General features: G+C 36.6%; 1 protein-coding gene across 3 annotated transcripts; it reads left to right on the plus strand.

Annotated features, from left to right (window-relative positions):
• Positions 1-285: 285 nt before the first annotated feature.
• On the plus strand, positions 286-24,434 carry LOC143237213 (uncharacterized). 3 transcript variants are annotated; one of them, XM_076476210.1, is made up of 5 exons: positions 286-422; positions 18,020-18,121; positions 18,366-18,453; positions 19,772-19,954; positions 21,636-24,434. In XM_076476210.1, exons 1-5 carry the CDS (start codon positions 342-344, stop codon positions 22,871-22,873), a joined length of 1,692 nt encoding a protein of 563 aa, XP_076332325.1. In that variant the 5' UTR covers positions 286-341; the 3' UTR covers positions 22,874-24,434. The 3 variants fall into 3 exon arrangements, with proteins under 3 accessions (XP_076332325.1, XP_076332326.1, XP_076332327.1); XM_076476211.1 differs by lacking the exon at positions 286-422 and adding an exon at positions 7,609-7,903; XM_076476212.1 differs by lacking the exon at positions 286-422 and adding an exon at positions 12,512-12,543.
• The last annotated feature ends 351 nt before the right edge of the window (positions 24,435-24,785 follow it).

A 24,785-nucleotide genomic window follows, 5' to 3' on the forward strand; every position in this document is an offset into this window, starting at 1 on the left:
CCATTGGTGTCAGATCAGATATTATGCACAAAATATAGCTAACATTTTTTAATATTTAACGTTTTCGAGAAAAATGTTCAGAATGAAATATGACTTCAAACTACCATGTTACTGAGCTCTTTCAAAAGAAACCAGAATTTATTACTCATCAAAAACATCAAATACAGGCTGACCCAAAATTATATTTATTCTGAACGTAAATAAAAGAGAATGACTAATAAGCATACAAAATGAAGTTTGTAATATTTTGTACATTAATTCAATGATTTCTTGTCACTTTTACCTATCCTCTAGGTGACGCTAGAGTGTGTTGAACAGAACAACAAAAATGGCGACATACAATGGAAGGCCCGATACATCGTGTAATAGTAACAGTGCGCACTTGGAAATCTATAGAAACTCTTGTTACAAGTTATATTTCTGTAAGTATTAATTTAAGAGGAAGTTTATCTTTTATTTTATGTTGGTTCAAACCTGGTTAGTTAATAATTTACATTTTAACGTTTGCTACGTAGGTGTACTAATTGACTTTATTTTACCAAAATCTCATCGACTGGTTCAGAGGTAATTGACAATATCCATCCCACCCAATTACTGAGTAGAGTTACAGCCGTTTAAATTTGTGTTTTAATATACCCAGGAAATATGAATGGATTTATATACACATATATATTTTTATAGGATATACTCAGCAGCGTTGGTGTTTGTACGATGATTTTAACCATATCTACGACGGACAACAATGTTTGTACGTCACATAAGACTACTAAAGAGCTGTCAATGCTTGCCCTTCATGGTACTAGACTAGAGGGAAGGCAGCTAATGAACCCTTGGTTTACACTAATAGTATATTTGAATTTTAACGTCAGTTATATTGTATCAACTACTTTAAGTTACGGGGTGCATTTTTTCTACACCCCTTATTTTTTAACGGAACGGGACGCGAACCTCGGAACCTCATATCCACAGTCCGACACACCATCTACTTGGCTTCGTTCACCTTATGATGTAAAATAACTGTCGTTTTCTCGTTTGTTTATGTGGTCACATAGTCTGAAATGGTTATTGCGTTGCTCTTGCCCAGCTTGACTCTAACTAAATATAACTGACTACTGGTCACATTACCCAGAAAAACAATTTGCTGATTTGGATTGCAGTGTTGTTGTTCATACTGTTGAGTGCTTTGTGCACTAGGTGGTAACAGTACTGACTGTTACTAGTTGGCGTGTTACAGTAAGAATGAACTCTCTTCATCAACAGACTTAACTAGGTTCTTTAAATTAACATAATTTTTCGAATATACAAACAAAGATATAGAAGGGCTACCTGTGCTAGCCGTCCATACTCTTGAACTGATAGACTAGAAAGCTGCTAGTCAAAGGCACTCACCGCCAACTCATAAGGGAAAAGAATGTTAAACAAAAGTGTCCATACTCACTAACTTTAACATCAATAAATCATTCATGTCATTGCAGAAAAGGATGTGTATTGTGAAAAACACATTTTTTGAATAACATCAGAGGTAGAAATATTCTAAATTTTCAGCAGGACACATGTTCTGCTGGACAGTGAAACTTGCCGGACATTTGAAATTTTAGCAGGACACCTCAAAATTGTCACCGGACATTACCGAAAATAAGAAATCAAGTAGAGACAATTATTATATAAAACAGAATCATTTTATTTATGGCACTGAAACATTATTTCAAAGCAAGTTGCAACAAGCCTTGTATCCATTAAAAATGACACATCAATCAAACTGGTAGATTTAGTCATCCAGCACTAAGACATCAGCTGATGTTGACTCAGTATCTCTATTGTCTTTACGTTTTTGAGTTCCATGTGGACTCACAAATCGTCTGTTTTTTTTTACTGTCTTTCCACCAGGGTTCTACAGACTTGCACAGTAATTCTGTGCTTGCAAGATCATAGGTCTTATTCTTAGCTAATTTTATTGTCATCAAGAGAATCGTTTATTAGTTTGTTCCGCCAATCATCCTTAATAACTGCCATCTGGGAAAATCCACGTTCTGGTTTAGCAGATGACACGGAAATCACCTGCATGAGGCATACCAAGGCCAACACTGTTGATCCAGGGAAAGGTTTACCATCCTCAACAGTAATTTGACTTAGCATGTAGGCCCACAATCCACTTGCACTACTAGTCAGGGACTCATCTGATTTGTCGAAACTTGTGGCTTTGAGCAGTATCTCGTGTAAGTCAGCTTGGCAAACATCAGCTGGAATGTTGAAACCCTTAGCTTCTAGCAGAGCACCAAAGTGGTCCAATAGTGTCTGGAGTTCATTATGGCCATAAGATGACAATGCTTCCTTGCTTTTAGGCCAGTTGCTTGGTTCAAAAATCTCTCATTCAGATATGTGACAATTTTAGCTATGAATATTGCAGTTTCTTCAGCAATGGATTGAGCAACTGCCTCTTTTATGGCACTTTTTGAGCCTCTGGCCCTTGCCTGACCACTAATAACAATCACCTTTTCTTTAAGTAACCACTTGCCAGTTTGTTCACATGTTGTGAGCTCTTTAACAATTTTCTGGGATCTCTCAACATAATTCAGATTGCCCAACTTCTCTTTGCAAACAGCGAGTTTGTCAGAAACAATGTTCACAGTAGCTGAATTGTCTTGCATTTTGAGACTAAGAGATGTCAAAACGGGCAGAACTGCCAAGAGTATGTCCATGTACAGGATGAATTTAAGGCTTGTCAAAGTACTGTATAATCCTGCAGCTTTCTGTCCACGTTCCCCTTTGTCATACAACTTTACTTGATACAAATGCTCTGCTAAAGCTGGCCAGTTATGAGAAACTGACTCCAGAGCGCGCTCTTTGTAGGCCATCCACCGGGTTCCTGTCCCTTTTGTTGGCTTTCTAACAACAATGTTGTTGGCTTTACCAGCTTCTTTGAGGCCAGCCCAGTTCTGTGGCGAATTGTCATAAGACTTCCATAGGTTTTCTAAAAAGGTTTGAACACTATCAAGGTAAGGGATGTCCTTGATGGTCTTCTTAATTGCAAGTTCCTATCTGTGACTAACACAGTGGATCCCTATCAAATAAGGTTTTTGTGCCTTCAATCTGTTGACAAGTCCTTTATTTGTGCCAAAATTGACAGCTGCTCCATCAGCTGTCAGGCATACAATTGATTCAAGTCAGTTGGGAAACCTGCCATATATGGACAATGCTGCAAGTACTAAAAATTAGTACCCAATATTAGTTACTTTCTGTAAAAGAAAAAATGTAAATTTGTACTTTGGAAAATTCAATTGCTCCATTATCTATTACGCTAGTTGTGCTAGGTTAAGCTCCAATTCTGTCAGTGGTAAATACATGGTTCTTCTTGGTTTAAATCAATTGAAAAATGCTTGAGTTTTCACTGATGTATATTAATAATGGAATGACTATGTAAACCTGAATTAAAACACAAATGTGCATGAAATATTGTCTATTTTAATTTTTCTTAATAAGGAAGTCAGGATAAATCCAGAAAATTCTCATCCCAGGTAATTAAGAAACCTTTACCTGAACTAAGTGCCTGTAGGAAGTGTTCAGAATCAGCCTTCTCAACTGACTGCAGACACAGGAAGTGGGTTACTGGGTAAGAGTCATTGTCCAAGTATCTTACATAGACTATCTCTTGCTCAATGTTGGCAGTCTGTTGAGCCGTCAGTCATAATGCCAAAGAATAATGACGACATCTGACATTAATTCTAATTGTTTCTGCAATATACGTCGTAAAGATAACTGCTTGTTTATCATTGGCATAATGTTCTGTTAAGTTCATACCAAAGTTCTGCAGCAACAGAAGCTCTTGAAAATTGCTGAATGGTTTGGCATTCAAAGCCATATAAAGGACAGTCCTGAACAGCACAAGCAAACGATCTTTCTCAGTCTGATTAAGTTTGCTCAATTCTTTCATCATGGGAGTTAAATCAGGTGTTTCTTTTGCTGTCTTACCTTGACAACTTAGACTGTGGGCGTGACTGTTTTCATGCTCCTTAACAGCACTTTCTCTCAGGTTGGAAGAACCTGTTATGAAGGTGTTCTTCTTCCTTCCACTACTTTGGTCATATTCCTGACGAATTGTGCAAAACATCAGTCTGGTAGCGTTATTATAATCCAGCCATGGTCGGCCTCTATTCCATTCATCCTGGAAACGACAAGTAGGCTTAGCGCCAGTACTAGCACTAACAGTTTTTGCTTTAACACTTGGGCTTGGGTCAACAAGCTATGGTTTTTCACTCGGGGTTCCATAGTATTGTCTTCTGATTCATTAGTCTTGCTCGTGAAGCCAAACTGAAATAGATCGTGAGACTTTCCCATTTTTTTACTATCAGACGCCATGGTCAGATCGTCGTGAATGTCTGGTAGTCACGTGACTATCCGGGACGGCACGGCACGGATAAGGCGACCTAAAAAGCGCATTTTGTGAGCGTTCACGACCGTTTTTTTTAAATTTGCTTTTTTGTCTTAAATTAAACCTTAAATTTTGCAAGTTATTTTCCACTCATTATAGAATATACTTTCAAGCAAAATCTTTGGGCTGTGCATACGCAGCTTTTGCCTCACTTATTTTTGAGGGGACGATGTATTTGTGTCCGGTATGTTAGGAATATGACCACCGGTCACGATGCCCGGTGATAGATGGTAAAGTGCCGGTCAAACTTGATTTTTTAACGGACATGTCGGCTTTAAATAGAAAATTTCGAACCCTGAACATGATGCAGTGTCAGTCATTTCCTTAATCTTCTGATACATAAAACTTTTCATTCAAACACATTAAATGTTTGCTCGGCATGGCCAGGTGGTTAAGGCGTTCTACTCGTAATCCGAGGGTCGCGCGTTCGAATCCCCGTCACACCAAACATGATCGCCCTTTCAGCCATGGGGACATTATAATGTCAATCCTACTATTCGTTGGTAAAAAGTAGCCCAAGAGTTGGCTGTTGACTAGCTGCCTTCACTCTAGTCTTACACTGCAAAATTAGGGACGGCTAGCGCAGATAGCCTTCGTGTAGCTTTGCGCGAAATTCAAAAACAAAGAAACTAACACTAAATGTTATGTAGTTGTTAATGTGTTAACGGTAGAAATCACGAATAAGTGTTAGTGAACTAACTCCGAGGTGCTAAATTCAGTACATTGAAGGGCCCGGCATGGCCAAGCGTGTTAAGGTGTTCGACTCGTAATCCGAGGGTCGCGGGTTCGAATCCCGGTAGCGCCAAACATGCTCGCCCTTTCAGCCGTGGGGGCGTTATAATGTGACGGTCAATCCCACTATTCGTTGGTAAAAGAGAAGCCCAAGAGTTGGCGGTGGGTGGTGATGACTAGCTGCCTTCCCTCTAGTCTTACACTGCAAAATTAGGGACGGCTAGCGCAGATAGCCCTCGAGTAGCTGTGCGCGAAATTCAAAGTTCTGGATTAAATTTCACGCATTTTTATGCTCTTCCTGGACGAAAAGTTCCTAATTTCGATTCAGATTTACTTGAACGGATTGAAACCTGGGTGACGCTGCCTCCTTACTTCCTATCATTGTAGCATTGTAATTACTGCACTGTAATTAGAGATAAAAGAATTAGCTAATGTACTTGATCCGGATAAGATGAACGGAGAAACTAGGCAGAAAAAAAAAAAAAAAAAGTTGTGGGCAGTGTGAAGTACCTCATGAATATATAGTTCGTTTTGGTTCCGATGATTGTTACGTGATAGACAAACAATTCTGTTTACAGCTGTTTAAAAGAAGAGTTTCTAAGGCCATAAAATGTGTGTGCCAATCCATTTATCTCTGCAAGAGAAATGGGTAAAGCTCTATCTCAACACTGCGAGGATTTAACCGGAGGTATTCAAAACTGTGGTTCAAAGCATCAGTGTTAACTGGTACAGTTTTAAAATTATTTTGAGCCTTGATATCCACAGCATGTTTCACTCGTCACTGACACGATGGCTTTCGCTCTTGGCAGTGGCGAGGACGTTCTTTAACAGTTGGACGAGTTAAAACGTTTCCTTTTTTAATAACATGCGGCTTTCAGTTTGTTTCTCGTACTGCAAGACAAATATTCTACAGTCTTCACGATCCATTCCATGAAAAGCTCCTCACGTGCTCGAGGAGGTTCACCAACTTTGACGAGTACTTCTAAAGCAGCAAAGCGGTCGTTACATACCTTCATGACGTTAGCTACACACGAGGACTTTCTGGAATGTTTCATGGACCGACCTTATGCACGGACGAGTGGCTTTAGCTCTGTCAATCCATTAAAAGAAGACTAGTTGCTTTAATGTTTCAAATGTTCTTTGGTGTCGATGAAACAGCCTGATATAGTATTAAAACCTAAAAATGCTGTTGTAGAAAGTTTATACAAACTGCCTGCACAAACATAAACGCAAAACGTTAACCCACTCCTACCTAGGATCAACACCCTTAATCCTAAAATATTAATATATTAAATGAAAAGGAAATGTGTCCGTTAGTCATTCTTTTGGTATCATGTTTACCTCTTGTTGTTAAAGGCTAAAACAACATTTGGCAACCCCATACTGATGAATGGAGGAAACTTCACTTGCTCTTGAACTATCCGAGGACGTATCTGAGCTTGTCTACCAGAACATCAGTTACTTGCTTTAATTTGAAGTATACCACGCTCTTCTTCTGTATTTAGTAGCAGATTGTGAAGAGTCTACCGTAAGAATTAAGTCTCACAAGAAATTAGTTGACAAAACTCTCAGTAGTCATTGTTTCTGTCAAATGCTTTACAGGAACTGAACGAAGTTTGATCCTAATGAGCAAATATGTTGGAAGTGGCCGATATTAAATAGGCAGTCTCATAAAATTGTTTAAAGACAACATCTGTTTACTGAGCACTGGTTATTCCTGTTAATTTTGTAAAACAAAACTCAGTCCTTACCAGTTTTTCCTTTATATATTCATATCGTAATTATATATAAACTGTGTTGATACGTCATTTGAAGACTGGTTTCTGAACATGTGTGAGTAGGCTAACCAGGTCAAAGTTGTTTTTCTTCTGTTTTTTGAGTGGTTCTGTGCACGTGCAAGATCTAATATAAAAATACATCTCGAAACCACATGGTTATTTCCTGATTATTCACGTATGAAATAGATATTCGTGTAGATAGTTGATATTTCTAAGATTTCTATTTCAATCTTTTATTGTAATTTAGTGAATTACATGTAAAAAGAAAATACAATTTCGTGTTTTTGTTTCCAATTCAATAATATTGAACACATAAAATTTTAACGATTGAAAACTCCAGTGTTATGTAACATTGAGAACTCGCGATTGATTTTTATATTAATTCAATGTAAAACAAAACGTAACTATCAATTTTCATTACAACATACGAAAGTATAATGAAACCAACTTTAAGTTACTGTGGTTTCTGTAGCACTTCCGTTTTGTTTAACTAACTGCAAACTTTCATTATTTGTGTTATCAACTCGCCTACGTAATCGATTTGTTTTCACCTTTTTTTTTTTTTTTTACAAAGGGCGAAACAAGCTTGCACGTGGACACGTGAATACACTAGTTCTTGCGTGATAATGTTCTCGGGTATCGTCTATTCAGTCTTTTATGTCACGTGCTATGTATGTGTTGGAGTCAAGTCTGTAAAACACGTATTTATGATAGAGCGAGTGGACGAAAAGAGAAACAATTGTTACTGAGTTAACATACAGTTGGTAGTATTGAGTAAAAATAGAACTGTATTATGTATTTATTAAGCGACTATTTCGATTACCAGTGCCTTTAATTCCATTTCAAAGCGTATCTATTAATTAATAATATTAATAGTGCTACTACAGAAATCTTTGTGTGATAAGAACGTTACGGAACTTAAGGTTTAGTTTCTGTGAATTCTGTTCTACTGCAAAACAAAATGGTATGATTTTTCGTTTCGTTTCCGCTCTCTTAGTAAAACAAATCTAAGTTGTTTTTCTGTATTAAATTAAATGTTTTGTAAGTAGGTCTGTAACTAGTATTAACTATATCAGACAGTAATAGTAACACAGTAATTATAGCTCATTTGAGGAACTAGGAGGGTAGCAAATTAATCTATGGATGAAGTCGTGGTAATTTAATAAAATATTAATTATATCGAAACGTTTGCTTACTTAAAGCATCGTGCCATTTGTAACTTTAGTGTTAACACTCGTTTGTTTGTTTTTACTTCTAAATGGAGTATTTGAAGAAACTTTTATATTTGTACAAACGACCTTTAAGCAATGATTTATAAAATGAGGCTTACTTCTTGTATTGTAGGCTACTTTGTTTTTAGAAATGTACTTGTTAATACTATAATAGAAATAATAGTACTTACTGTTATTATTACAAAACGGAACAATTTAGCCTACTGCTTGTTGAAGTTTGCTTCTATTACCCTCTCCCCATTATCAAACATTAAGCCTGCTGCTAGTACTAACACCTACTTTTAGACTAAAGTGTATCTTGGTGTATCTAATATTATGAATAGTTTTATCATCAAAACGACAACTGTTATTATTAATATGTCGTATTTAAAATTGATTAATTTTCAGTTTATTCTTAGGCGATACTTTTTATATTAGTTTTGCATTGTTTTATCGAATAATTGTTTTTATTGAAAAATTATTTTTAAAGTAACAGTATGAAGATCGAAAGCTGGCGAAGCTTTAATATCCAATTGGCCATATATGCCAGAAAAAAAAAAAATTGTTGTATAAAGTACGAGTGAATTTTTTTTTTTTTCACATTCGTCGTAATTTATTCCACTGTGGATTTCGAAGCATGTGTTTGTAACAATAACGTTATATCAATTCTATATCTTCCACAAGCTGTTGCCCAGGGGGGCCTTTCCTTAAATACTAAAACTCGTCAGTTGAACGGGACGTTAAGTCACACAAAGTTACGACAATTATACATATATGTGCAGTATAAGGTTTTTGGTGTTAAAGTTTAAATGTAGAAATTTGTCCATGTGTAGAAGTCCAATGCGCCTAACATTTGTGTTAGATATCTCATGGACTGGAGACGTTTTGTGTTTTTTAATACTAATCTCAGTTTATTCACTATGGCTTTTGAACCTGGTGTGTATTTCTGATGTATTTTATCTCTCACAAGTCACTGCCTAGGAAGCCCTTCATTAAAATAAGAACTATAATAATAAAATTAGTTAACTTTTAATTAACAACCAAAACCAAAAAATAAAGACTTAGCCCAACGTGATTTTTTTTCACGGTCGTTGGTCGTGATTAATTAAATAATTAATTAGCAAAACAAAAAATGATAATTATTTGGAAACTTGTACCTCCATCCAGTGGTTCTTAACCTGGGTTCAATCGAACCCCAGGAGCTCGGCAGAGGTCAAGACACACACACTGTGTGTGTGTCCGTTCCGTTCACCCCACTCGTATGATTCGTGACGTCATGCTCCACTTGGCCATCATTGGCTGCGGCTGATCACGTCACATCACTTGGCCTTAATATCTGTGCTGCAGGGAACGTCGTGCGCTTAACAGTTGACTTGTGACTGTAGTAATCGTGCGTAATTTGTGATTTTTTTTCTAATATTTCAGTCCCTTCATACTAACTATGTCGAGCAAAAACAGAAAGTGGTCGGACGAATACGTACAATATGGATTCACGTGTATAACGGAACATGTTGGGAGTCAGCGTTCTCAATGCATGATTTGCAATGCCAAGTTGAGCAGTTCTAGTCTAGCACCGGCAAAACTAAGAGAACACTCCCTAAAGCTGCATGGAGATGGGAAATACAAGAACATAACGCCTGCTGAATTCAAGGTAAAGAGAGCCAGATTCGATGAATAGGCTACTCTGCCTGTTCTCGGCTTTGTACCCATCAACAAATCAATCCTCACAGCATCGTACGAAGTTGCATACTTGATTGCAAAGCATGGCAAATCACACACCATTGGTGAAGCACTCGTAAAACCAGCTGCGTTGAAGATGGCGAATATCATGCTGGGAAAAGTTGCTGAAAATAAGTTGTCCCAAATTCCTCTTTCAGATGACACCATCAGCAGCAGAAAAGATGACATGAGTGATGACATATTGACTCAAGTAGTTGCAGATATGATTTCAAGCCCAGCAAAACTCAGCCTTCAACTAGACGAGACCACCGACGTTTCCAATCTGAGCCAGCTTGCGCTATGTGAAGAACGACGAAATAAAAGAAGATTTTTTTTTATTTTGCAAGCCTCTTACAACAACAACTAAGGCAGCAGATGTGAAGAAACTTGTAGATGACTTCTTGAGAGACAACGATGTTTCATGGGATATGGTTTCTGCAGTTTGTTCGGACGGAGCTCTAGTCATGCTGGGACGAAACTCTGGTTTTGATGCGCTGGTGAAAGCCGATGCACCACACATCATTGTAACGCACTGTGTTCTTCACAGGCATGCGTTGGCAACAAAAACCTTGCCTTCAAAATTGGCAGAAGTATTAAAAATTGTAGTGGAATGTGTGAACTTTGTGCGAAATAGTGCCTTGAAGTACCGCATCTTCAAAGAGCTGTGTAATGAAATGGGCTCTGAATTCGAGGTACTTCTGTACCATTATAACGTTCAGTGGTTATCCCGGGGAAAGGTGCTAAATCGTGTTTTTACCATGCGTGTGAAATTATCCCTATTTTTGCAAGAGCACCAACATTGTCATGCAAATTGCTTCTGAGTTCATTCTCATTTTGGCGTATATGGCCGATATCTTCAATGCTCTCAATCAACAGATGCAGGGTGGTGAAGTCAACATCATCGAAGCGGAAGAAAACCTGAAGTCTTTTCAAAAAAAGCTACCGTTATAGAAACGACGAACAGAGAATGATAACTTATCAAACTTTCCCCTGCTGGACGACTGTGTAAGTAAGATCGAAGATGTGTCAGAAATCGGAGACATTTCTGTACCCGGGGAACTGAAGCAAGCAATTGCTATGCACTTAGATGAACTCGCAATGTCTCTCAACGGATACTTCCCCACCAAAGAGTCATATTCAGCATGGGTGAGACAGTCGTTCACGTTTAGTGTTGCGACAGAAGATGTCAATGATGAATACCTCGACGAAATCATTGAACTTCAGCAGAGCCAGGTTCAACAGCAACTTTTCAGAACAACAACGCTCTCAACGTTTTGGTGTCATCAAATCGTTGCGTACCCTCTTATTGCTAAGAAAGCCCTTGAGATACTCATACCGTTTGTTACAACGTATCTTTGCGAGCAATTCTTTTCGAGGATGATAGACATAAAAACGAAGAAAAGGAACAGAAATTGTTGTGAAAATGATATGAGAGTGGCACTTGCCAAGGTGAAGCCGCGCATTTCTGAACTTGTCTCTGAAAGACAACAGCAAATGCCACATTGATTTGCAGTAAATATTCGTTGAGTTATGTTTTTGTTTTTATGTGAAAATCATGTCTGGTTGGTTTTGTTCTTTGAACACAGTGATATTATGTGCAACTGATGCATGGTTCATTTTGTGCACTAATAAAATATCTACTTATGTTTTGAATTTGAAAAAAATCATATTTTATTTTTCGAATTACGAAGGGTTCGATGAATGCAAGTACGAAACTTTCGGGGTTTAGTACCTCTAACAAGGTTGAGAACCACTGATCTATAAGTATTCTGATGGGTATCTTGTAGTAGATGTTACAATACTTACAATGTAAGTTACATGTATTGTTTGTTTTGTTTTTTTATTTTGCGCAAAGCTGTACGGGGTCTATCCGCACTGGCCGTCCCTAATTTAGCAATGTAAGACTAGTGGGAAGGCAGCTAGTTATCATCACCCACCGCCAGCTCTTGAGCTACTCTTTTAACAACGAATAGCGGGATTGACTATCATATTATAACGCCACCAAGGCTAAAAGGGCGAGCACGTTTGGTGTGACGGGAATTCGAATCCGCGACCTTCAAATTAAGAGTCGAGTGCCTTAACCATCTGTCTATGCCGGGCGTAAGTTACATGTAAGCTAGCACTATAGTTTTCTAAAAAAAATTAAAGGGTTTCATTGTGAATATTGACAGTGTAGAAATGATGGGTATAATAAACAGATATAGAATTGAAATTTCTAAAGAATGCCAGTTTTCAAGTGACAACTGTATAAATAATGATATTTAACGAAATTATAGTTATTTGTATTTAGTACTACTATTTATAATATAATTTAGTATAGTGTTTGTTAAATTTGTAATTTGCAAGACGATTTCGACATGCAAAACTTGATACTGAACCGGGCATGCCTAAAACTTTCCTGACGTCATGATTTGTCTAAACAATGTCACAGTTAATTGGCTAGACCACCATGAATCACGCATACTATAAAAATATATAAACTTCCAATAATTTAGAGTGGTACTTCATACTAGTGAACGTAAATATTTTGTCTGGATGTAATGCATACATTGAAAGTAGGTCATTGTTGATAGCACATTTAGTTTTAGAAAGGATTTATGTAACTAAGAGATCGAACTGGGAGTTGGGATTGGTTGGAAAATTTGGTTCTTGCTGAATTGTCTCATATATACAGGTAAACTCAACCAAAATCATTGTTTGTATTATATTAATATGAACTTGACATGGTGGCTCAAGGTGTCTTATGTTACACTTTCGTCGTATAACTTTAAATATTCCTTAAATTATTTAACAAATAATACTTTTAATACTGGAGAGTACAAAAATGTTAACTTCAATAATTACGTAACGTTGAATTTGACAGTTTGATTTTAGTGTTTTAAAGATTGTTTGAAAGTATATTTTATGAATGTCACTTAAATTTCGTTAGACATTCATCCAAGTAAATATTATTCTGTAATAATTAGGCTAGAGACCAACTTACAAGTTGTACAGCATCTGCTAAACGTGTTAATATATTTAATATTGTAATTGTTACATGTTTTCGTTCATTAATGACCCCAGTGGTATGTCTGGTGGGCAGCGTACTGATATCTCTTTATGTATCTTTGTGCCTAATAACAACAACGTTCATTGATTATTTAAATATGGCAAGCGTTTCACTTCGCTTGTTTTTCTTCTGAATAGGTTTAATATTCACTATCACAGGCTTACAGCCCTCGGTGTGGATTCCTGTACGCGGCAAGGGGACCTCCCACAGAAGGTTATGTTTTTTCAGTTTTACCTCCTTTGGGATCTAAACATCCACCCACGTGTTTGTCGTGCGTGGTGACCTTTGAAGGGGAGGAGAGGATCTCGGTGGTTGAGGGATCCACCCTGACACACCACTTTGGCCTTGAATTCCTGTAGGCGGGCGGCCTTTGGTCAATCGACTGGTCCACTTGGGCTAGGGTCAACCAAGTACCAGTGTTGGATGTTCTCAACAGATGTTGTGGACATTGTATCTGATACTGGTGTTTTGGTATGGTGCTCATGGAACCCTGGCATTGCTGCAGTATCCTTGTTTGGCACTGTAGTACGTCCTTATGTAGGGTTCCATGTTGGGTGGGGTCAGTGGACACCAAAATATTCTTTTTTTATTATGGATTAAAAAAATAAAAATGTAAATAAAATAGTAAGAAAACAGTCCATAGGTAAATGACTACGTCTTGAAGATTCTGAGCAGCAATCTTCAGCATCTATAACACCTGTACCTCGTTTTCTTGTATTATATTCTCTTTCAAACAAATCTTTAGGGCAAATGTCTCCCTTTTTTATTCAAAAGGGACTAGAGGGACTTACTAGCTCTCCTAAGTCAGTCAAAAAGCTTTGACATATTAATGGAAACATCCACTTCTAAACACAGTGAACTCCTCTTGCATTCGAAAGCAGTTGGGGATATATGCACTGAGGTGTTACTCCCTATGCTACTTTGAATTCATCATGAAGAGTTATTGTTGAGAGGGATTTGAAGAACATCCCCGAGTCAGAGATTCTCACTGGTTTCTCAGCCCAAGGAGTTTCTGTATTGTGGTGTATCTCCACTCGCAGAGATGGAATTATGATGCCAACCAGTCTTCTCATTTTTAAATTTGTATCACCGTGTCCACCTGCCACTGTCAAGACAGGTTCTCTTAATTTCATGGTATAGCCATATATTCCAAACCTTCTCCGATGTTTCCTGTGTCAGCAGTTTGGGGTATCAAAGACATGATGTCATGTTTGCTTGACATGTGGTCATTGTGGTGGCAAGGACCACGGTGCCTATGAGTGTGAAATAGACCCTCATTGTGTTAATTGTAATGGCTCTCACTCATCCTACTTTCGTTTGTGCCCTAAATGGTTGGAAGAAAAAGAGGTGCAGCATATGAAAATGATTCATAACATTACTTATTCTGAGGCTCGAAAGTTGCTGTCCAGCACTTCATCTCGGATCGAATGTATGCTGCTGCACTTCGTTCCACTACTACAGTGAGAGTGCAGATGGAACTCTCTGTGCCTCCAAAACAATCATTCTCAAACCAAATGAAAAGCCTTTTGACCTCCATGGTTGAAAAAGTTGATGAATCAACTTCAACACCTATCTCTGTCCTTTTACATACATTCCAACAAACCCCAAGATCCACATCCTTTGGTTCCAGGTACAGGTACTTCCTTGGATACATCTTCTTCCACCCCAAGATGCAAAATGATCATTTGTTCATGTCCTCAGTCACTGGAATCCTCTTCCAACAGCAAAGACCTGCCCAATCGACCCAGGACAGGATCCATGGACATCTGTTGAATAAAGACAGTAAAGAAAAAAGAAGTGGTCGTAAACAGAAGGGTTCTCCACCCAATTTGCCTTACACATAAATAAAAGTGGCCACCTTGATACAATGGAACTATCAAGGTTTACATTCTAATGTTGATGGCATCAAAACACTGATTGCTTCCTACTATCCTGTATGTCTTTCCTTATAGGAAACATTTCTAAAACCTGCCAATACAGTCGCCTTTTGGCGGTTTTCTTTGTACAGAAATGACAGGCTGTGTGATGAACGAATGCATGGAGGAGTGGCACTGTTGGTTGATCAGCATGTGGCCAACCTGTCTTTGCCACTCGACACACCCTTGGAGGCAGTAGTCATCCGTGTTTCCTAGGGTCATACCATCACTCGATACATTTCCACGATATCCTCGTCCATGGGGGGATCATGCCTGCCACATAGCACTGAAGGCTAAAAACATGCCTGGGATACTTTTTGTAGGTATCCCACACTCTCGCACCACATTGATTTCCAGCAGGCCCGTGCATATGCTCGGTGGGTAAGACATCAAAGCCAGAAGGAATCTTGGATTAAGTTCACAACCAGCATATCTTCCACCACCAGTTCCAAAGTCATATGGGACAAGATTCGAAAAGTCAATGAGCAATATAATTCTGTCCCCCTCTCGAGTTTGCTCTCTGATGGCCTGGAAGTAGCTGATATCCGGTGCATCGCTAATACTCTAGGTGAAAGCTTTTGCCGGGTATTTAGCACTTCTGTTTCTTCCTCCACCTACTTAGTTATCAAGACTTGGGCAGAGCGGTCACCTGTTTCCTTTGGAACTGATTGTCTCTATGACTATAATCGTCCCTTTAAACAGGTGGAACTCAAACTGGCCCTTCACCAGTTTGGTAATACATAGGTTGAACCTGATGATGTGCACTACAAAATGCTGTGCCACCTATCTCCTGCTTCTCTTGCTAGTCTTCTGATTGCTTTTAACGGGATCTGGCAGGAGAATGTTTTCCTGATGCCTGGTGCCAGGCTATTGCCCTACCTTTCTCTAAGCCTGGGAAGGATCCCAAGATTCCTTCAAACTGTCTCTATAAGACCTTAGAGAGGATGGTTAATACTCGTCTTGTTTGGTTCCTCGAATCACACAACCTCCTCTCGCCCACTCAGTGTGGGCTCCGATGACAGAGATCCACAGTGGACCACCTTATTCAACTTGAAACTTCAATCAGAGAAGCCTTTCTCACAACAACAACATCTTGTATCAATATTCTTTGACATTAAGAAGGTGTATGATACAACATGGAGGTAGGCATTTTGGTTGTGTTTTCCATCCTCCATGGGTCATACTTTTTCAGAACCGACAATCTGCCATTGCTTCTTTTGGCCTTCGTATCCAGGTGCAGTTGGATAATTGGATCTGTCCTTGGATAAAATTGTTGTTTCCACTGGTCAGCCCATCCCACTGTGGCTTCTTACAGTCTCCAAATGTGACCTGTCTTTAAGTCATTTGAGAAAAGCAGATACTCCCAATTGGATGTTATTAGCTAACATCTTTTGAACCATCATTCCATTTCTGTTTATACTGATGGTTCAAAATCAGGTGACTGTGTGGGCTCTGCCATGGTTTGTTGTGGTTCGGTGGTTGCACACAGAATCTCCTCTACAGCTTCTGTGTTCACTGCTGAACTGTACACCATTTCTCTTGCCCTGGATCACATAGAAGTTAAGCAGTATTCAAACTGCATTATTTATACTGACTCTCTTAGTTCTCTACTGGTCCTGTTAGTTCACACCCTGTTCTTGCTGATATTCAAAACCGGCTGGCCCATTTTTCCTTAACATCTACTTCTATTCAGTTTCTCTGGATACTGGGGCATGTTGGTATTCGCAGGAACGAGCTCGCAGACATGGCAGCTAAATCTATTTGCTCTGGCATTATCACTGCTGTGCCTGTTCAATTTATGGACTCTGGTCCTGTATTAAAGGCTCGGCTCAGTGCCAGTTAGCAGACGACTTGGAGTGAGCAATGTGAAAACAAGCTTTTTCAAATAAAACCCTCTATTGGACTTTGGCCATCTTGCTTCTGTAAGGATCAGAAAGAGGAAGTTGTTCTAACTGGACTACGCATTGGTCACAGTTTTTTTAACTCATCGTTTTCCTTTATCTGGAATTGATGCATCAGTGTGTAGTCTGTGTAACACTCAGGTCACAATAAGCCATATTTTACAGTCTTGCCATCGTTAAGACTCTCAACGATGGCATCATTTTAAACATGTTTTATCCCATGGTTTGTTCATAACGTTAGACAATGTTATTGGCGATAGTGACCCTGTCCACCTTAAAAATGTTTTAAGTTTTTTAAAGGCCATTAATCTTTCTAATGCTATTTAAGTTTTTTAAGATATACATTAGACCTTTTTTAATGTGATTCCCTTCTAAGAATCAAAGTCCATCTAGTTTGATTTGAAATTAACGTAACGTTTAATAACTTGAAACCAGGACTGGAAATACCAACTTCAGGTGACTAACACTGCTGTTTGAACTACCTGTTAGTCATCCTGGCAAGTTATAATTAAAATTTTGCTACAAGTCTTTTAAAACTTTTTATTACTTTTTGAAAATGGCCATAACGTCAAATAACTCGTAACCAGGACTGGAAAGGCCAACTTCGGGTGACTGACGGTGGTTTTGTTAGTTTTCCTGGTGAGTTATGATAATTATAATTAATCTACAGAAAGTCTTTACAACTTGTATTACTGTAGTTTTTGTCCTAACGTTGTAGACTAGATGTAAACATTGGTTTTATGTTATTTATGTTTTTTAACTTTGTTTTGTTTCACCTTAATTTCCTTTTATGAATTTTACTAAATTCACTTTAATTTAAACTTTTTACTGGATGTTTGGTGCAGTTAGCCTAGCTGCTTTGTGCCATAAAACACTAAACCAACCACAGGCTTAAAAATTGTTTGTTTGATTTAAGCCAAAGCTACACAATGGGCTGTCTATGTTCTGCTTACCATGGGTATCGAAACCCAGTTTTTAGTGGTGCGACTCCGAAGACATACTGCTATGCCACTGGGGGAGCTTTTAAAAAACAAAAATATTGAAATCTTAATTGGGAAGTATACTAATTCATAGTATATTAATCCAAGTACATGGACAGAAATACAAGTTTTTAGTTGATGATATAGGTATGGTCCTTGAAGGTGAACAAAGATAATTTGAAAGATTTGGAACCTAAACTGTTTATATAAAAAATAAAAGTATAAATACCCAAAACATTTAAAATGACAGGAACTAATGCCACAGTAAACTGTTCTGAAATCATTTCTTATTGATATTTCATAGGATCCAGTGTCCCATCGTATTATTGAGAAAAGACGACGAGACAGAATGAACAACTGTTTGGCTGACCTAAGCCGTCTTATTCCCAGTACTTATTTAAAAAAGGTATGGATAAATATATAGATAAAACAAAAAATTTAAACAACTGTTTTTATTTGTAAAGATGTGTATTAATAATGTATGTGTATGTTACTGCTGTTCAAAAATTATAAACTTACAAAATCTCCGAGATATTTTTCCAGTATGCCATACAGAGCTATTAAATATAATATTTAATCAGTGTACAATAACAGTATATTTAATTATTTATGACAGTTTTTTCTATGATTTATTTATGATCTCTCACTAGGGTCGAGGCAGGATAGAAAAGACAGAAATCATTGAAATGGCTATCAGACATCTGAAGCATCTTCAGGCTCACACATGCAAAGATCCAGGTAATAGGCATTCAACAGAGAATGAAAAGAAATGTTAACTGATAAACTGATTTTTTTTAATTAACTGTATTATACCACCTTTTAAAATAGCCTGTGCCATATAAATATGCTTCAATTTATTTATTTGTGCTGAAGTGAACAATAGGTCAGTTTCAATCTTTGAAGCATATTTGTGTGTACTTCATCAGATCGGTAATGTTTTGAAGTTAGTTATATACTGTTCTTCAAGTAAATATTATTTGTTTTGTTTTTTTCATTAAGACACTTTATTTTTTAGAGTATTTTAATAAATGCAGTAACTTTTAGAAATGAAATATTGAAAAATTTAAATTATCACACACACAAACACACATGTAATTTGTTACTTTGACTCAAAATGAAAAATCTGAAACAAAAACAAACTTATGGTTAAAATAAATTATGTAATTATTCTGAGGTTGCTAATCAACGTGTTATAAACTTTTCATTTAATGTTGAGTAAAATGCTATGTTACTAGTGTTGAATTTAAGGATGAAACAGTACAGTGAAAACAAACCTCCAAAGAGGATGTGAATAGTGTTTGTTGTTGTTTTTTTTTGGGGGGGAGGGGGGCTCTGTACACTTATGAACATTTTGTAATCTACCACTTCTCTTCCTCACTCGTTCTTCATTGTGTGTAAAATCTCTAGTTATTCACATGCAAAAAATATTAAATTATTTCATTTAAAAATCTTTTTTTATATTTATGACTTAAAAGTATACTATTGTGTGTCTTGAGTTCAAACATTCCAACTTAGGTCACCCATCTGGACTGTGTTATTTTATATTTAGTATTAGGCATTGAATTCTGACTAAGCTCTAAAGAATCACTTACCAGCTAAGTTTTTCTGGTATTGGATTCTATAGATACAACTTTGTGTATTTCTTCTTTTGACCTACCAGTAACATTTTAAAAACTTGACATTTGTTTTGCGATACAATATTGTATGTCATACAAGTTACTATAGAAAGAGATTCTACCCTGAACATTCGTTTAAGGCTGTTTTTATTTGCAGCTCACAATCAATCTGCTTTATGTAATAAAATATAGTACTTATAGAATCAGTGTACCAATTAGATTTTCCTGACTTCATTTCCACTACATCTAATATCTCAACATATGCCTAAACCTGCTTGATATATTACGAAGTAAAAATATTATTAGTGATTGTTGTTTATTTTAAATTAAATTTTAATTTATAACTGGATGTGAAATGTTTTTAACAAAAACCTTTTTTTTCATGTACTTTGATTGGGCATCGCACCTTCTACAAATGAATTATCTAACTGGTATTACAGACTCATGCGAAGTAGCTAAAACCGTTGAACGAGAAAGAAGACTACAGTATCGGCTTGGATTCCAAGAATGTATGTCTGAAGTTTTACACTTCATGGTAAAGATGGAAGGATTATTTGCTGGGAATGGATTCTGTGTAAGGCTTATCAGCTACCTTCAACAACACTACTACAATGTTGTAGGAGGTGAGATTTTAGTAATAAAAATATAATCTTTTTTTAAAGAAAATGAAAACTTAAGAAAAGAAATGTATTTATTCAACACATTTTCATTTGTATTAAAAGTAGACCACTATACATAGCAGTTCTTCTAACATAAGAAGTTTAGATTGTTAGATGGAGTGGCATGTGAACCTTGTGTTAATTAATACCATATCAGTAGTTTATTGAGAAACATTTTGAGACTTGAGTGATGCCTTGACCCAAAGAAAATTAGGAAATCAGAGTTTCGTATCTGTTATTTTGCATCAAGAATGGTACATTTTTTTCATTTTAACCATCTTTCTTTAACTATTTTGTTTTAGGTTTTTTAATTCTATATTCATTACTGTCCATTTGACTTGTACATTGTAATCTATTAACTTTTGTGAATAATTTTAAATGTTTGTGTATAACAACTTGTTATACACAATATTTTTATTATACATTAAACTATCATTGCAGCAAAATGAACTGTTCCCTTTTGTATGCTTTTTTGAGAGGTATATCATTGAGTGGAGCTGACTGACTAACTTGATAGAATCGATTACATGTGAACATTGATTACATCGATTAGTGTCATATAAGATAAGATCAACCAAAGTAAAGTTTTGATTTTTCCAGCTATCCAAGCAATTGAAATGTTGCCATACTGATTTATCATAATGATTATTATTATTGTTGATTAATTCAAGGTTCTTTATTCTAATCAGCTACCATCAGAAAAGTAATGAACTAATCACAATAACTGCCTGAAATTAGTATTGTATTTGATCATTCAGACTACACAAGTCTTTGTGGGACAATGACTGATTTGTTGAATGTAAACAATAATGAATCTGACAATACGTTGATTATCAAATTCTGCTAATTGTCCATTTCTACTGTGAAATATTCTGGTATTGTATTATTATTATCCACTGCATACTTCTAAGACAGGGTTTTTTCTTTCAGTTTGAGCCATGTTGAAACTTATAGTTAATGTTTGAATGACATTAGCTATATACAGGTTTCACTACAGTTGGTTATTTACTGTGAATTTTGTCGTGATGTTTTAAAACAACCGTTAATTTTTTTATTTTTTTTATCATTGTGAAAATGTATCAGTAAATCAAATTTATTTAATGTGTATTTAATCCTGCCCAGTAGTTACTCTACAATTATGTTAAGTGTATAATTATTTTTGTCATAAAATATGAAACAGTATGTGGATGTAACATAGGAATACATAATGTCTTGCTAACAGTAATTCTAATTATTGTATTTGTTTGATATCAAAATTGGCTGTTTTAATAATTGAACTCACAAGTTACAACTGGAACTATTTATCTTGATTCTTGTCTTTATGTCATTTAAACAATACAGGTATAGACTAGCTAGAGATAATTTGTGTTGTGTTTGAAAATATTTTTCACGTTTATTCTTGCATAATGATAAATCATATTCTGGAGTATTCTAGTATTAGAAAAACAATAGTTATTTAATTAAGTTCTCTTCTGAAATTTATTGAAAAATCCTTTGAATATCATAAGTTTAAGTATATAGATATAAATGTTACATGTTATGAGATTGATGGTGGTATAATCTTTACTGAAACAAATTGTTGACAAATAAATGCTCAGTATTAGTTAATCAGATACTGTTAATTCCTTTTATTTTTTGCTTTCAGAAATGTTCCAGCAGAGCACAGGACTTGCACCCTCACTATTATCCCATGAGGCCTCTGACAGTTTTCCAATGGAGATAGAGTTTCACAACTCTCAAACTGTGGAGTTGGTTCCTACAATAAAAGTTTCCTCACATCGAGATTTAGTTGAACAAGAATCCCAGGCTCAGAAAGAATTTCAGTCCAAAACAATAAATGATACTCCAATAGGAATGGCTGTTACTTCTTCTACAGGCCTACATGTAGTGAATAACAGCCCCTCTACCTCAAAAGCTCATATTTCAGTGGAAACAGGACCTACTTCTAGAGTTTCAGACGTGAGTCAACTAAGAGCAATGTTACAACACCCAGGTCTGCCAATTGTTCAATCACCTAGAAACAGCAGTCTTAGTACCAGTAATGCTCCATCAACAACTGATAACATTTCTGTGAATGATTCTGTTGCTACTTCCACAGCAGGACACATTCTTCCTGGACTGATGCATGGTAATTCACTCCCTCTTCACAGAGGGGAAGAGGTTTACAAGTTTAAAAAAAATATTAAAGAACGGTTTGCAGCAGATTTACAACAGCATGGGCCTTCATCTTTGAGAGCACCTGAAGATAAAGTAATAAGTTACCAAGAATTATTAAGATATCCTTCCACTTTCAATACACCAAATAGGCTCTCACCAGTAGGCCTTATGACTTCTTGTTCCAGTGGCCAACAGTCTTCCCCACTCAGAAGTGTAGAACAAAATGCTTCAGTAAAGGTTCCTGAAATCAGTACTTCAGCAGATGTTCCAACTTTGGATGTAGGATGGGATAATAATACTGACTCTAGCAACAGTTGTGAGTTTAATCAAAGTCCACCATCAGTCACCAGATGCAATGCCAGCAGTGGTAGTTCTGGTTATAGCACTGGGAACGAGATGTTTTACACCCCAAAAACAAGATGCATTAATCCAAGTGCACCATCTACAATAGATGAAGATGCAATTGCTTGTCCAGTGCCACAGCTCCCAGTAATAGTTCCAAGCATCCCTATATTTGCTTTACATCCTAAAGGTTCCTTCTATATTCCTCTCACAATGGATTCATCTCTACTTGCTCCCTTTATCACTAGTTTAGATGAAAACATTCCTGTCCTGCATCCTGTTAGCATCTGTGTGAATTTTACTTTTGGCCGACAGTTAAAGATAAAAGAAAGGGACATAGTAATATGGGAAAAAAACCTCAGTAAGGTATACTTGTCTCTATAATTTCTATATTAAAGTTATAGACAGAACAAAATACAGTACCAAGTCCTTGTAGTCTTATGCCACATATAGCGTTAGTGTAGTTCTAGGCTGTACTTGAAATGAAAGGACATACTAATAGATAGAAAACTTTGTATTTTTGCAATAATTCACAGATAATGTGCATATTTATATAAACTTTTTTTTTCTTATTAATAAAAAGTTATTAAACATAAGCCAGATGGTGGCCACTGATTTCAGTTATTTCTCTTTTTTCCCCTAAAAACCGTGAAATCACCAATAGTGAATGTTTTACTAACATTACAGATCTCTCTCTCCCTATTAGGGGGAATATTGTTTTCATTCTTATGTGTCTTTGTTTGTGAACAGTTTAACTTAAAACATTTTACAGTTTTGATCAAACATGTACAAACACTGCATGTGCCACTAATGAATCAGTTGATTAACTTGGCAGATGCAGCACAGAGGTCAAAGTCGCATTGAATGTCAAATACGTTTGTTATAAGCAAATTGAGGACCTCCAGTGACATAGTGGTAAGTCTGTGGACTTGCAACATTCAGTTTCAACACCCATGGTGTGCACAGTGAAAAAAGTTACAAAATGAAGAAGCATTAGAATTATATTTTGAACTTGATTCAGAGTTGCTATGGCAGCTGAAATACTTGGCAGTCAACAGGTTAATGTATGAATCTTTTAAAAACAAAATTTGCATAAAATACACTGTATTAATGCCGGTAGAGGAGTCGGTATGTGGTTTGAATTCACTTACGAGAGGAGTATTTATACAGTTATTTGTCATTATGTGGCAGATGTGATAATATATTAATTGCATGTGTTTCAAACATGATCTATTTCAAGAATAGATGTTAAAACCAAATTGATTGAAAATACTAATATATATCGCTAGAGTTACGCAAATGTAATTGAGTAATTGCCACTTGTAAGTAATTGATTAATTAAAAATTAGTGTTTTTTATTAGCATTGTATTTGATTATTGCAGTAATTGATTAATGTCAGGAAAATAGAATAATTTTAAACTGATTATTCCAGTAATTGGTGAGGCAACACTAGCCACAAACTGTCTGGCTACATAAGTGTTAAATAAAGGCTATTAAATCACCACCAGTCATTTTGAACTACTGACTGAACTGAAGGGAAGAAAATTGGCTGGCTACAATAGTGTTAATTGAGTTGTAAATTTACTGTTGTTGTTTTTTTACATTGTCTAGTATTGAATGTTGTATAAGAAGGCATGGATCTAAAGGAGGGGGCTCAGGAGGTCTGTGCCCCGTAATTTTTAAAAGAAATTAAGAACTATTTATTAATTTTATATAAGCAGGTGTGGATCTAGGGAAGGGAGTCTGGACTCTCCGTCATAGTTAACAGAACTAGAGTGATGTTAATGTAATCTTGTAAGTATTGCTAGTAAAGGACTATTTGACCATTCCAAGAAAGTCCTAGATCCGTCTCTGATAAGGTGTAAATTATAAAATTTATTTTATACATTGTTGTAAGTTATAAGCTGCATAACTTTAGTATCAAATAAAGTTTCTTTGTTTACACTTGTCTGTGCGTGATGTTTGTAATACCATAGTTCCTAATTTCCTGAATTTCCGTTCCGGTGGGCCCAGCGGTCAGGTGGTAAAGGCATTCGACTCGTAACCTGTCCGAATCCCCTGTGACACCAAACGTTTTAATGAGACGGTCAATCTCACTATTCGTTGGTAAAAGAGTAGCCCATGAGTTGGTAGTGATGACTAGCTGCCTTCCCTCTAGTTTTACACTGCTAAATTAGGGACAGCTAGCGCAGTTAGCCCTCGTGTAGCTTTGCATGAAATTAAAAAACACAAACGTTCTGGTGGAAGTTGGGGCTGGAGCATCTGCAGTGCTGAGTTTCCGATCAAGGGGTAAAT

This window comes from Tachypleus tridentatus, chromosome 13 (assembly GCF_004210375.1).
Source record: "Tachypleus tridentatus isolate NWPU-2018 chromosome 13, ASM421037v1, whole genome shotgun sequence".
NCBI lineage: Eukaryota > Metazoa > Arthropoda > Merostomata > Xiphosura > Limulidae > Tachypleus > Tachypleus tridentatus.